At 25.8% G+C, this 15,205-nt stretch overlaps 3 protein-coding genes across 5 annotated transcripts in view; 1 reads left to right on the top strand and 2 right to left on the bottom strand.

The window, feature by feature from the left end:
• The window catches only part of LOC126905267 (pleckstrin homology domain-containing family J member 1-like), a 73,783-nt gene extending 60,938 nt beyond the window's left edge, over positions 1-12,845 (bottom strand). Inside the window, exon 1 of the mRNA XM_050684798.1 lies at positions 12,835-12,845. The gene's annotated coding sequence lies outside the window, so the exon portion shown is untranslated. The remainder of the gene's footprint in view (positions 1-12,834) is intronic.
• On the top strand, positions 1,715-5,431 carry LOC126905266 (kappa-scoloptoxin(11)-Ss1a-like). The gene is made up of 5 exons (XM_050684796.1): positions 1,715-1,890; positions 4,161-4,303; positions 4,365-4,550; positions 4,851-5,072; positions 5,153-5,431. The coding sequence occupies exons 2-5, from the start codon at positions 4,181-4,183 to the stop codon at positions 5,339-5,341; spliced, it is 720 nt and encodes a 239-aa protein (XP_050540753.1). The 5' UTR covers positions 1,715-1,890; positions 4,161-4,180; the 3' UTR covers positions 5,342-5,431.
• Positions 2,625-11,888, bottom strand: LOC126905261 (uncharacterized). Of its 3 annotated transcripts, none has more exons than XM_050684786.1 (6): positions 11,608-11,888; positions 9,079-11,529; positions 8,886-9,022; positions 8,634-8,809; positions 8,048-8,390; positions 2,625-4,119 (listed from the first exon to the last, which is right to left on the bottom strand). In XM_050684786.1, the coding sequence occupies exons 2-6, from the start codon at positions 11,465-11,467 to the stop codon at positions 3,955-3,957; spliced, it is 3,210 nt and encodes a 1,069-aa protein (XP_050540743.1). In that variant the 5' UTR covers positions 11,468-11,529; positions 11,608-11,888; the 3' UTR covers positions 2,625-3,954. The 3 variants fall into 3 exon arrangements, with proteins under 3 accessions (XP_050540743.1, XP_050540742.1, XP_050540745.1); XM_050684785.1 differs by having other exon boundaries at positions 9,079-11,509; XM_050684788.1 differs by having other exon boundaries at positions 8,886-9,013; positions 9,079-11,509.
• Positions 12,846-15,205: the final 2,360 nt, after the last annotated feature.

Genomic DNA, 15,205 nt, shown 5'->3' with positions numbered 1-15,205 from the left:
CCCTTTTACGGAGGACGAGGGAATTTTTTTCAATTTTTAAGGGTAATGTCTTCGACTAGATACGATTTGTGATCTTTTGACGTATCATTGAAAGAAATCGGTTCGGTGAGAGCTGAGAAAAAGTGGTAACAGACACAANGTATCATTGAAAGAAATCGGTTCGGTGAGAGCTGAGAAAAAGTGGGAACAGACACAAAAAAAAAAAAAAACACATCTTAGTAAAACCAATACCTGCGCACAATGGACCAACAGGTCTGAGAGCATGGGCATTATGTCCACCTCAATAATAACTAAAACCAATACCTTCTCAGCTTCGCATCGAAGCTAAAACTATTAGAATACAGATATATGATATCTATTAAAATTTAGCTCACAAGAATTTTGTTGATTCAATGGAATCAACTGTATTTAAATTGTATGAATTTAATTTTTAATACGAGAAGTATAACAAAAAGTAGTGTTTTTTCAATAAATATTATTTTTAATATAAAATAGTTTGAACCACTATGAAAAGAGGTAACTGATCTTTTCAGAAAATGAAAAAAACATTTAATTCAAAAATTCATTATGTATTAATATGTGTAAGAAAAATATGTTTTTGAAAAGACAGTAGTTTATATAATTGGATATCAGTCGGATTAAAAAAGTGATGATAAAAAAAAACTGTCACTAATCAAAGTTAGTAAATTTGTAGTGGGCCCTTTAAGCTCATGTGTCCGTAATGTTGTTCGTCGTCCTTTAATTTGTGCCTGAATACTTCTTCAAATATCTCTAAGAATACTTTATTAAATTATTAAATCAAATTTAGAAATTACTTTATATTTTATTTATTAAATAAAAGTATTCCTAATTTCGATATTGAGTTCCAAAAAGGTACATTAATATAATAAAGGATATGAACGATGGCATTTGTACCAAAGTAAAAAGTGTGGGCGCAGTAACAGAATATTTTAGTTCTATAATGAAAAAAAATAGACTTAGATTGTTTGGTTATGTTATAAGGAGAGAGGAATCGGAAGCTGCAAGAACAGTTATGGAACTGAATGTTGAAGGAAGAAGAGGTAGAGTAAGACCAAAAAAGACATTGAGGGAATTATTGAATGCGATATGAGGACGGCTGATGTGAGCATAGATGATGCAGTAGAAGATCGCGTCTAGTAGATGTTGAGAATAAGTTGTGGCTGACTGCAAGTAGATGGTATAAAGATGAGGAATTAGAAGAAGATATAAAAGCATTCCTAATTATGTAATAAATTACAAAAATACCGAATACTTATATTTCAAAAATTACTTTTTATATGATAATCGGAATTAATAATAAATGTACATTCCTCAAAATTGAGTGTTGAAGACTATATAAATTTCTATTGATTCACGTTATATCATTAAAAATTTAAAACATAATATGAATTTTTCTATTCAGAAGTTAAAATTATCCTAAGTACGTTTCATAATTTCCAGAAGACAATTTTGTAATATCCCCCTTAAATTTTATCAACTTTAATTTGTTAAATAGAAACATATATATGAGAAAAATATTTATAAAGTTGAAATGTATTATTGTAGGAGTTATTGTTTTCATGATCTATGGCCGTCGTTGTCTCTTCCGTCGGTGACAAGGAGTTTCTTTAGTAGTTAATAGATGGCATTACTATCGATTGTCGAATATAAACAATAGTAACAACAACTAGTGATATGTGAAAGAGGAATACAGGCAACAGGTATCTAAAGATTAAGTATTAGTTTATGATCATAAAGTTCTATGTTATCCAATTTGTATATCTTTTTATTCAACTTTCAAAATTACATTAAATAAAAAATATTGTGTTATTTAATTAATAATGTTTACATAACTAACACTACTTATTGTCAAGTTAGAGCAATCTATTTGTAAGTAAACATTTTTGACATACATTTCTTTGTACCAAAAAACAGATTACTGTTTTTAATAATATGAGGTTAAAGATTTGTTTGAGTTTATAAAGAAATTATGCAACACTAATGTTCGTATATATATTAGGTAATAATTAAGATAAATTTTAGAATGTGATCTACATTTATATTGATTGTATTTAGGTTTATTTATTTATATATTGAAAATGATACTTTTTCTACATTATTTACTTTATTTGTAACAAAACATGATTTTTCATATTCTGTAAATTATTAATAATTGTTTTTCACGTTTTTAATTTTAATATAAATGATTAACATTTTAAATAACTTAGTTATTGATTAGACGTATAAAATTTAATTGGTTATTTGAGAATTTAGAAATTTACTTTTATTTATTTGAATCATTAGTCGTGAATATATTCTCACTTCCAAAATCAAAAATAACAATTTTTTTTATGATCTTTATCGAACTTTAATTGTTGAAAAAGAATTAATGTTATAAAAATTGTAAGATTACTACCCAGATAAATGATAATGGGGAGAAAAGTAATTTTTAGTAGTAGCTAAATATCATAGCTCGTACAATAATAATAACGTGCATTTATTATTAGCTTTCATCAATAAAATGCATATTACTTTTTAATAGTCTCAATCCATGTATTAAAATAAAACATATAAAAACTAATCACTTAGGCATTTTTTGCGTAGATAATAATTTACAACACAAAATTATTTAATAATTGTATATATAATTATATATATATATATTAATCCATATTGCATCTCAAGACATAAAAAACACATAAATGAAAAAAAAAATTAAAAACTTAAGTAATTACAAAACCGTCCCAATCTAAATTATAAAAGTTAAACATCAATGATCCTTCACTAAATACAATTTTCATGTATCCTATAATATATAAATATAATAAGATATACAAAACATTAGTTATAAAAATAATTTAATTAAATTTAAATATTTGGTGCATACTATTAATGTGTGCTACTACTACTCATAACTACATAGTGAAAATTAAAAGATTCATTATTATCACTAAAAAAATTTATATTGTTTATTTCAGTGTATAATCAAACTAAACTTAAATAATTTCTATGTACAACAGTTTGTAGTGGCAAATAGTACGAAGTTAAATTATTATAGATTTGTTTATATTGATGAAAATAAAGAAATATTATTTATTATTTTGTATTAAAAGTCAACATAGTTGATAAAAAACAATCATCAAAGAAAAATATAAAAGGATAATTAATAAAATAATGAGAACAAAATTCAAATTAAAAATAAATATCAATATCCAATAAACATGATGTATGGTAATGAGTTATTAATTTTTTATTTCAAGTATTTTTTTATTTTTAGTTTAATTTTTTATAACAAAAAATAAATTTTATGAAAAGATATATCAACTAAAGTAATTAAAATTTTCATAATAAATTAATGTTAATGAAAAACAAATACAGAACATTAAAACATAATTACTTTCATTATCACAACTAATTGATTATTAAAGTTTATATCTATTTCCATACAAATACACAAAATATCAACAAAAATAGCAATATAAAAATGTTAAACAAAAATAGTATTAATAAAAATGAAAAGATGAAATTAGAAATGTATTTTACGATACTACATTCTTTTTAAATAAGCAGAAAATAAAATCTTTAAAAATATTTATAATTATATAGTAACTTGTCAAATATACTTAACAACAAAATTAACAGTGCTATAGCAGAGCTAACATTTAGGTAATTAACTTATTTTAATAATTGGCTTAATTAAATATTGAAGTAATCCTTGTTAGTTTTTATTATTTTAATAAAATTAAGTTTAATTACTATATATTGTAACTATTATGCATGACTTTAAAAATATCAAAATATTAACCACCAATATTTTAAATTTAGTTAAACAATAAAAATGGTTTTTGTTTTGATAAGAACAATAATAATTAACATAAATATTTTATACTTAAGCCTTGTTAAGTGAAAACAAGGTAGTATATAACTAAAAAAAAAGTCAATATAATAAAATTATTATGTATTTAGATTATCTACAGCATCTTTTAGATATCTTTGTAAACTGAGTTGACATTCTTCTCCAATCCATTGTTGTATTAAAATTTGTGTTTCTGTATCTAAAGCTTTAGAAAGTTTATCTTTGGTTTCTTGTTTTTGGAGGGCTTTTGAAGTTTTCATAGCCTGGAATAATATTTAAAAATTATAATAAACTTTCATTACAGAGTTCAAGTAATTTAAAATCATGGCCATTATCTTCTTAATTTATATTTTTACGGCAAATTTAAATGTCTATGAAGCAACTCTGCTAATACCTGTAGTATCAAGTGAAATGGAAAATAAAGCCATTTACTTATACCCAGGACAGGTAATTAAAAATAATAATAATAATAAGAATATCATAATGAACTTAAACTGAATTTTCTTAGACTAAAAGTGAAAGAGACTTAAATATATGTGAACAATATAGTGTATGTAACATTGTTCATTTAAGATTTTGGTTTCCCCCTCAAATTGAACGTTTATGCAAATGTCCAAATCGAGAAGAATGTCCATGGAAATGGAGTACAGACGATAAACGAACAATGCTATTGAATAATCGATCACAACTGAAGGTGATTTAGAATATATTTGTTTTAGTTATAAAATTTTCTTATTATAGAAGGTCAGTGTGGTTGAGTCGGTAACACAGCAATGCCTGATGGGCACTGTCTTGGGTTCAAGACTCAGTCACAAGTAGTTCTATTTGCTGAGCAAGAGGTCAATTTAATTAGAGTTGCCATCTCTTTCTCTGATGATGGATTAACAATCTGTCTGGGGTTATAAAGATTAAAAAAATTCTTTGTGGGAGGTACAATAGCATCTAATAAGTCTAGAAAATATTAAAAAAAATTTTTTTTTATTTTAACATTTAGTTTTGTGAGCCGGTGTATGACTTACCGGATTGCACTAACAAATTCAGTGAATCTATAACAATTGAAAGACACAAAGAAGATAATAACATCCAGGTCAAAGCTAAAGTACAATGTTATTGTCCTCAAAAAACAACTTGGGAACTCATTAGACATAATCAAAATGATCATCATAATACAACCATAGATAAGAGTTATATAAAAGATATGTATAAATGCAAAAAAGTAAATATTTTATAAATAATATTCATATATCAAATTGATGCATCTATATTAATATATATATATACTTTTTTTTTTGGAAGTTAAAAGATTGTAATGCAAGTGAATTTTGTGGTTATATAAGAACTGATTACTTCTCAACATATACCAAATGTTCATGCCCTTATGGAAACCTATGTTTGCATAAAGACAAAAATGAAATATCAGCTTATGAAATGTTTTTCCATGGAATGTCATACAGAGCTGAGTGTACACCTTATCCTCAAACATAATATTGAAGTCTGATTTTTGTAATAGAAATATACAATTAATAACAAAATAATTTATAAATCAATTAAAAATAAATTATTTTTATACGAGTATATTACTTTAATGGTTAAAAGTTAAATTCATCAAAAATGAAATTCAAGATAAATTTATTTAATTTTTTATTTTAAAACTAAAATGATATACAATTAAAAGGTTAAAACTGGCTAATGATAATAAATTGCACTGTTGTGTTTTAGAAATTAGCAGTCATCTTAATTTCCAGATAAAAATTTATTTAATAAAAATTGTAATCTTATATTATAGATAATTCAAATAATTAAATATTGAGACAAGAATTGCTTAGATTAGTTAGGATTAAAACTATTTTAACAGCATAAAATCTGTGGCCTAATCTTTAAGCTACTGATATTATTACTTTTTCACTGGCATATAACACTAATTATGTATTAATAATACATTCAATAATTAGCCAAACACTTTTATTTTACTTCTTTGCAAAGACTATTTCTTATAACTTTTTGTACTACATCAAATTAATAAGTTAAGCACTTATATTTCCATGAAAATGAATACATCTTAACTGATTTACTTAATTTTAATATATGAAAACAATCACAAAACTATTAAAATATACCTCAAAAGAATATTTTGAAATAAATAAATTAAAAAATATGAGCAAACAGTTAAATTAGGTAATGAGTTTTTACATTGATAGTAAATGATAATGGAGCCTATACAACTTGAAAAAATTAAAAAACCCAGCACAATGGGGATGTGGCATAGTTGAGTCAAGTATTGCTATTTGGCATTAGTTGATCTACTTCATACACTCCAGGAATTAATCTCAATCTATTTCCTGGACAAATTCCCTAATCATTTTATTTATAACTCAAATTACAAAAAAATAAATGTTATCTATTTTATCAACTATTACAGATTAAAAAAACCCAGCACAGAGGGATCGCGGCACAGTGGTCACGTGGCATAGTTGGGTCAAGTATAATGATATCTGACAGTGATTCAAACACTACCATAAAAAAACTTTTATGCAAATATGTAAATTGTGTTTAATTTTAAAAAATTTGTGGATTATTCCAAAAGCTACATGATCTGCTATTTCCTTATTTATAACCTGATTACAAGTTTTTGCCGTGAAGACAAAGTAAANGCTTTTATGCAAATATGTAAATTGTGTTTAATTTTAAAAAATTGGTGGATTATTCCAAAAGCTACATGATCTGCTATTTCCTTATTTATAACCTGATTACAAGTTTTTGCCGTGAAGACAAAGTAAAGTCCGAAATTTTTTTTCCGTGATAAAGTATATTACATTAGCTTTAATTTAAGATATATAAGTGTCAGTTTCCGGAACACTTTCAAAAGTTAATTTTTTGCGAAAAAGTTGTCATTTTAAATCCCCCCTGTGGGCAGGGTAAAGGGTCAGATTTATAAAAAAATATACTAAATGATAGGTAAAGACATCATGCATCTATAAAAGAAAAATTATATTGATTNCGAAAAAGTTGTCATTTTAAATCCCCCCTGTGGGCAGGTAAAGGGTCAGATTTATAAAAAAATATACTAAATGATAGGTAAAGACATCATGCATCTATAAAAGAAAAATTATATTGATTTGGTAATTTTTTTTAGAGATTTCCTTCGTTTACGGGAACAAGGGAAATGTTTTTAATTTTTAAGAGTAATGTCTTCGACTAGACACAATTTGTGATCTTTTGATGTATCATTGAAAGAAATCGGTTCAGTGAGAGCTGAGAAAAAGTGGTAACAGACACAAAAAAAAAACAAATAAAAACATCATATTAAAATTAATATCTTCTCAGCTTTACATCAAAACTAAAATTGGGTAATTAAATATTTTATAGATTTCATCAGATAAGTTTTGTCAATAAAAATTTTGTTTATCTTAACAACACTTATAAATATTTTACTAGTGCTGAAGATTGACTAAAATCATATAAATATTTGTATATGCTATTTACATTATGAAATAATTTGAACAGATCCAGATTTAGTGGTTCAGTACTAGTTTTTACAGTATAATATACTATAAACAATATATTTTCAGATTAATTATATAAAGAACTAGTGTTAATTTTTTTTAATTAATTTTCTTGATACATAATTTAGTGTTTTAATTATTACCTTTAACAATAAAATATAGATAGATAAATTTTTAAGAATATATTATTTGAATACAACACACAGGGTGTTAATGGATTATAATATAAATTGAACAATGAAACCGTAACTACTTTAATATTTTGGTATTTAATTTAATATTTTAATATGCTTAGAAAAATTTAGGACTTCATATAAATTAGTATCAAGTTGTAACTTATTATTAACATAAGAACTTAACTACCTTGATTTTTAAATGATTACTTCCACGAACACTATTTTTAATTAACTTATAGTTATTTGGGAAATAAAGTATAAAAGTTATACTGACATTGATTACAAAAGGACGTAGTTTGAAAGATTCAAACTTATTATGAATAATCTATACTAAAGTGACTGATTTTTCTTCATTAGATTTATTATACATATTTATTGTTTGCAATATACCTGATTTATATTTTAATGTTATACTTTTTATTTTTCAACTATTTAAACTCTTCTGTTAACTTGCGTTTTTTTGTAAATTGGAATTTATTTCTTTAAAAATTGAGTAATATAATTAAACGTACTTGTAATGATTGTCTAGCTAATGCTTTAACTAATGGTATAAGCTCATCATGAAATCGATCAGGCCAAAGTGTCCTAGTAACTAAACCATAGTAATGGGCTTGACCTGCTGTCAATCTTTGGCTACCCATTATCATTTCAGCAACTAATAATCTACCCAAAATAGTTGTAGCTGCACCTTCTGCAATGTGACCTAGCTGAGCATAAGGGGTTTCAAATGTTGCTTTGTCACTGGCAAAAACTAGGTCAAAATGAACCAACATAGTAGCACCAAGTCCAACTGCAGCACCATCTACTCCAGCAACAAGTAATTTAGGGAAATCACCAAGGCATGTAATAAATTTCCTAGAAATACGAAGTTACAAATAAGAATAAATTCAATATGTAATATATATATTTTTTCTTAAATGAAAAGTTAAGTTACTGATATTAAAAAATATTAAATTTATAAAACTATAAAACTAGGTTAGTTAATAACTAATACATAACTATATATCAAGAATTTTTTTATAGAAGAAATGCAATATCACTAATATATAATATAAGTGATATTTTTCTTTTTAAATGAATCAAGAAGTTTAAGTTTACTTAATAGTTGATGCCATTTTAACTGCTATGTCATGACATATTTGCGGATCATCATTGATAAGTGGTGCTATGTCAAGACCTTGACAAAATATTCTTCCAGCTGACGATATCAAAACTACTTTGCAAGAATCATCATTTTCTAAAATATTCAATTCATTAATCAGTTCTTCCATTACCTACAAGAAAAAATTAGATAATTATGCTTAATATTCCATAAACTAATATTTACACATAAAAATATATTATACTAACAGAAATATTCAAAGCATTTTTCATAGTGGTTGAAACTGGAGTTAATGTGATATGCACTACTCCATCATAATGTCTAATAGTAAGTTCATTATAAGTTGTATCATCAACATCTTGTTTAATACATTCAGCTAAAGACTCTATAAAATATAGTATTAAACAACATAGAATAAAAATATGAATTTCAAAAACATACTTGATAATTTTGCTGCTGTTTGTAAAGAATCTTTTTTTGCTTTTTGATTGCTATTTTTAGATCTAGTAGTACATTTATTTGGTTTACTGTTTAATTCATTGAGAGAAGTTATATCATCAATAATAAATGAATCATCAGAATTTTTATTTTTTCTAGTATATACACGTAATGCTTTCACTGGTATATGCTTTGAAGTTATATTTGGAATAGGAATAGCTTCAGGGACTGGAAATAGTGGACTAATCCCAATACTAGATGCTTCACTACTAGATGAATGTTTTCTAATAATTTTTGATTCATCAGCAGGAATTGCTTTTCTACCAGAAAAATGTGTCGATTGATCAGATCCTTGTGAATCAACTGACATTTTTCTACTCATTTTTTCTTCGGGAGAAATAGTTGGAGTTACATCTGAGCGTCTAATTAAACGATTACTTGATATAGATGAATTATTAGGTGAACTCATTTTTAACATAGCATTTTTTACTAGTTTAGTTTTCAGCATTAAATCTTTCTTCTTACGTCTTGTAGATGGAAGCACATTTTTCAAATTATTATTACCTGGGGTTCTTCTTTTTTCAAGAGAATAAATCATATTTATTGCACCTTCATCACCTAGAAGACGGTTAATTTCTCTCATAGTTCTAGCTTTAGTCACATTATTAGTGGGAGTTGTAGAATTTTCTACTTCAACATCATCACTATTTTCAATTTCAGTTTCTGTTTCTTCATTTTCAGCCAGTTCAGCTTTAATATTGGATTGGCGTTTATCTGTATATGACTTTATGTAATGATCAATAGCAATTTTAACTTCTGGTACATCACCAGAAGAAGGTTTTTTTCGTTTTTGAACAGAATTTGTATCATTTTTGGCTATAATTTTTTTATCATTGTCTACTTTCTTTTTTACAAAATGAGAATCAAAACGTTTTGGTCTAGAAACTTCCTCTAGTTGTTTCAAAGCAATTTGTTTCTCAATTTCAGGGTCTAGTTTTGGTTTCGATCTTTTAGATCTAGAATTATTTCTCAAAATTTTTCTTTTAATAGGACATTTAACTAGTTGTTTTGAATCTGAAACCTTATTACCGTTAGTGTCAGCTGATTCTATGGTTTCAAAATCTTCAAGTATTGCAATTAATTCCTCGTTAGATGAAATTTTCCCATCGTTTTTATCATCAGATATATTTGGATTGGATTCTTCAGATTGCTCTAAGTTTTTAAGAGTATTTGTAATTTGATCAATTTGTTGGGTACTATTTATATTACAGGAGGCTACTAGCAAGTCATCACATGAATCGTTATTTAAAATAGTTTGATCATTTCCCTTGGTATTCATCGAATTATTTGGTTTACTAGAGATTAATGTCTGTTCTATGGAATCTTTGACATTTTTTAAATCACTGTTATTTTTTTTTAAAGGTTCTTTAAGTTTTCCATCTGGAGATTTTAATGGTGAAATTTTATTAGCTAACCTATGAGTTAATTTCATTGAAAAAAGTTTATCTGGTTTTTCAACTCTAGTCATTGGATACTTTTGTTGAAATCTTTCAAATAATTCCTTAGCAATTTCATCTTGAGTTACAATTTGGCTAGTCATATGTATGTAAGGTACCTTTACACCAAATCTAGGTTTCAGCATTCTTTTACCTGAACGTGGTAGTTTTTCTTCAGTAAGAGACGAAACATCTCGTCCAGCAATATGGGGAGGAATAGTTATCGAAATTTTTGGTTTATTATCTTGAGTTTTAGTTTGGTCTTCTACATTTTTTGTTTTGTCTTCAATGTTTATAGTTTTATCTTCAACAGTTTTTGTTTTGTCTTCAATGTTTATAATTTTATCTTCTAAATTTTTTGTTTTGTCTTCAATGTTTATAGTTTTATCTTCTGCATTTACAATTTCGTCTTCTATATTATTAGTTTCATCAATTTTATCAGTCTTACACTCTATTTTTATTGAATCATTTTTTATGTTTTCTTGATTTTCTAGAATGTTCGATTTATCAATATTACTAAGTTCATCCATATGACCATTTTCATTCAAGGTAGTATTGGTACAAGGAGCATCATAAGGCACTTCACATATATTATTTTCTCCAACAGCAACATTGTTAGCACTATCATTTTGAGCAACATCAGATAGATCTACAGTAATAGCACTAGTAGAAGTATCAACTATTCCACTACACTGATTATTTTCCTGCAATTTATTAATAATTTCTACTATTTCAACCCCATTTGTATTTACTACAGAGTTTTCTCCATTAATATTATTTGACGGGACTTCTTCAACTTCTTGCGTGTCAACATTATTTACCTTATCAAGATCTAGTATAACAACTTCCTCTCCGTCAGAGTGGCATTGGAAATCTTTAACTTCAACAACGTCCATATCATTTAAATAAAATAATTAAGAATTGATCAACAAATTTACCTGAAAATTAAATCGTAAAACTAATTTTAAAACTTCATATGAGACATCCCTAATAACAACACCCCGTGTGGTTAAAAGATAAGAGCATTAAGACGTACTTGTTGTTAGCAACCGGTTAATGTAAATAATAAACAAAATAAAGTAATTGATTTATTCACTAATTTGTAAGTAATCGATAATTTACAATCATGAATACATAATCAAAATAAAATGAGAAGAAATCAATTTCAGCTATGTTTGTTAATAGATTAACTGGAATAACGCCATTTTATGACTATAGCCTATCGTCTACACACCGATTACAGTATAATATAAACACAGTTCGCACTCACGCACGTACAAACATTTTATAATTTCAGTCTTCCGAGTTTTTAACTGTACTTAACAGAGAGATAAATAGAGAAGTGTAGTAAGAAACAGCGTGGCACACATGTTGCGCACTCTCAGTGTTACATTGGTAGCCCTTACTAAATTTCATTGGTTAATTTTACTAACGCGGGAATCAAATTTATAGTTGAAATGAAAAATATAACTAGTATATAAAGTACTTTTCGATTACAATTTAAACATATCGTATTTTTCATACATACAAATAACATAGGTTAATGTAAAAACTACAACATGTTCATAATTTAAATAAATATTACGCTCATAATAAACTTTTATAAGAATGACTTATTGTAAACAATAACCAAGGTTGAGATTTAAAACATTTTAACTAAGTTATAGTTTTAAAATGAATAAATATAACGTTTCAAGGCATTTAAGAATTTTATGCCCTAGGTAAAGAAAGAAAAACGGCCTCCTCCTACTCATGCAATTTTCTTTAAAATATAAAAAAAACATCTTATGATTGGACCAGTGCATTTTTTTTTCTTGTAATATTATACATATGTATAATGTATAAATTAAAAATACATACACTCAAAAACTTAACTGTAATCATTTTTTTGAAATTATATAAAATAATAATATGCAATTGTATGCCTGTATCAAAGTTATCATATTATCGTATTAATATTCTTGTTATTATCTTATTATATATTATTAATCTTACTTTGAAACTATATTGTCTAATATAAATCGCCAAATGAAACCCAATTTAATAACATATAGATATTTTAATAATTATCTCAGAATTTATCCATATGATAAATAAGTTATAATATTTATTTGACGAACACTTGGAATGTTTATTTTTTGTATGCTCTATTATTAAAGTTAAATATATTAATTTTCTTTTTTATTTTAATATGAATATGTTACATTATATATATATATATATATTTATTAAGAATTCTTGGTAAAACTTGTATAATAGATACTTAACATTTTCTTTTATTTCTTTAATAAAATTAAAAAACCTGAACTGTTTTTAATTAATTCAATTTTTTCAACCACAAAACATTTCAATTAATCATTGTAATATGTTAAAGGGTTTAAGACATTTTTTATAACTTTTGTAACTTTTTTTTACGAATCACATCATTACTTATTCAACATTCGGCTATCATATTATACAAATGAGACAATTAATCAATGAAATTAAGTGCTTATAGTGTAATCAAAATAAATAAATGAACACGATTTTTATTTTTAATTGTAATTTTATTTGTATAAATATATTAAAATAAAATTTCTTTCCATATTGTTAAAGTCTGAAAAGAAATAGTATACATTAATTGTCTATTAAAACGTTGCAAAATTATACTTGTTATTTAAATATTCAATCTTATCAATTCTGCTTTTAATTATGTTACATCTCTGTCATATATCTTCCTCAATGTATTATATATTTTGAGGTCAGTCTGACTTCAATTATTATTTGCCGGAGTAAAAACTCATCCTAATCAATGCGTAGACGCTCGGACTGCGGCAGTGCAACCGCTGCGGAAGTTTGAGAGTCATGTCGTCAGGTCGTATTAAAAAAAAAAATAATAAACATATAAATGTAAATAGAAGTTTTTTGCAAAATTATCTGTACTAACCAATAATAATTTTTTTTGTACTTCCAAAATACTACAAAAATTTTAATTTTATTTTAATTAAAAAATATACACGTACATAATTAAAAATATTAGTGATAAGTATACTTATACTTCAGCCCATTTGGTAAACGTTTATTATTTTTTCGAAACGGCATTGTGTCACATGTACATTAAATCAAGGATTTTATATAGTCGTATGCTACACGTTGACTGTTACACAATACTGACGGTTATTTAAACCACAAGGAAATTTTTTTATTAGTTCTGAGTTGAACCATGAACTATGTTACTTTTTAATTTTCGAAAGTTAGTAATTAAACTAAATTTAAACAAATCCTACCAAATTTTTTTGATATTTATTATGTCACATTTTATCATATACAATTTTTTATTTATTACTATTTCATATAAACTATAACCTATTCATATCATTCACCGTACTATTCAATACATTAATTATTTTAAATTAAATTGATATACAGGTGTTCTGAAAGTAAGGAAATAGGTAAATTGCTATAAATAATGAGAACAATAGAAACCCTTTTCCTGACTTACTGAACACCCTGTATAATAGGTACTGTGTATACAGCGCAATGATAGTTAATCATATTATTTTAATTTTACAAAATATTGTAAAGTTACTCCAGACGAGAGTGTAACTTCACAACATAGACTGATGGTAATGGAGTTGTGATGAAGTGGGAAAAGAGTATACAAAAACAGAAAGAACATAGGATGAGAATCGAGGATCCAATAGTAGAAATTGAAAGAAGAAAAAGATAAAGACTTTTTAAAGACGGTAAAAAAGAGGATGGTGTGGAATGTCGAAAGAGACATACATTTTTAGAATAGATTTCCTAGTTGTGTAAAGAATACTGCAAAGGAAATTGTTGGTAAAAGTAGAAGTAGAATTCCAGAAAACAAGGAAACCTGGTGGTGGAATGAGGACGTTTAACAATCATCGAGAGTAAGAAAAAGCAGTTCAAAGTATGACAGAAAAGCAAAAGAAGAAAAAATTGAATGAAGCATAACATTTGTGTAAATAAGCTAAATTTACAGTAAGTAAGGCGAAGTTTAAGAGGTATGATGAGTTGTATAGTCTAGGAACAAAGTAAGGTGAAAAAGAAATCCATAATTTGTAAAAGTAAGAGAAAATGATCCAAAGATTATCATAATGTAAGGTGTTTAAAAAGTGACGGTAAGAAAGTGCTAATGAGTGATGGTGATGTGGAAAGAGTTTTTTGGAAAATTACTGAATGAAGAATATTCAAAAGAAACATTAGAAGAAAGCTAATGGAAGGAGGGACTGGTAGAATTAATTAGTGAGAAAGAGGTATCGGAGGCTGTGGCATCAATGAAAAATAATAAAGCAGTAGGAACAGATAAAGTGCCAGTAAAAGTATGAAAAATATTAGGCAGTGTTGGCATAAGGTGATCGTTAGATCTTTTTAATAAATTGTTATTATAAGAAAAATGTCAAAATTCTCGATTTTATTATTTATATTATATTTAACTTTATAATGCTATAACTTATTGAAAAGTTTATGGATCCACACAATTTTTTTATGAGAAATAATATTTTTTAATAAACCCTTTTTCATTCGACATACTTTATCTTAATCGAGATATTAATAAGGAACCAGCAGATCAAGTAGCTTTTGGAATAAAACACCAATTTTTTTAAAATTAAACACTATCTAAAGATTTG

The sequence above is a fragment of the Daktulosphaira vitifoliae genome, unplaced genomic scaffold (genome assembly GCF_025091365.1).
Source record: "Daktulosphaira vitifoliae isolate Bord-2020 unplaced genomic scaffold, ASM2509136v1 Scaffold_4, whole genome shotgun sequence".
In the NCBI taxonomy this organism is placed as follows: Eukaryota; Metazoa; Arthropoda; class Insecta; order Hemiptera; family Phylloxeridae; genus Daktulosphaira; species Daktulosphaira vitifoliae.
Note: the sequence above shows the minus strand (reverse complement) of the source record. Positions and strands in the feature narration are given on the sequence as shown.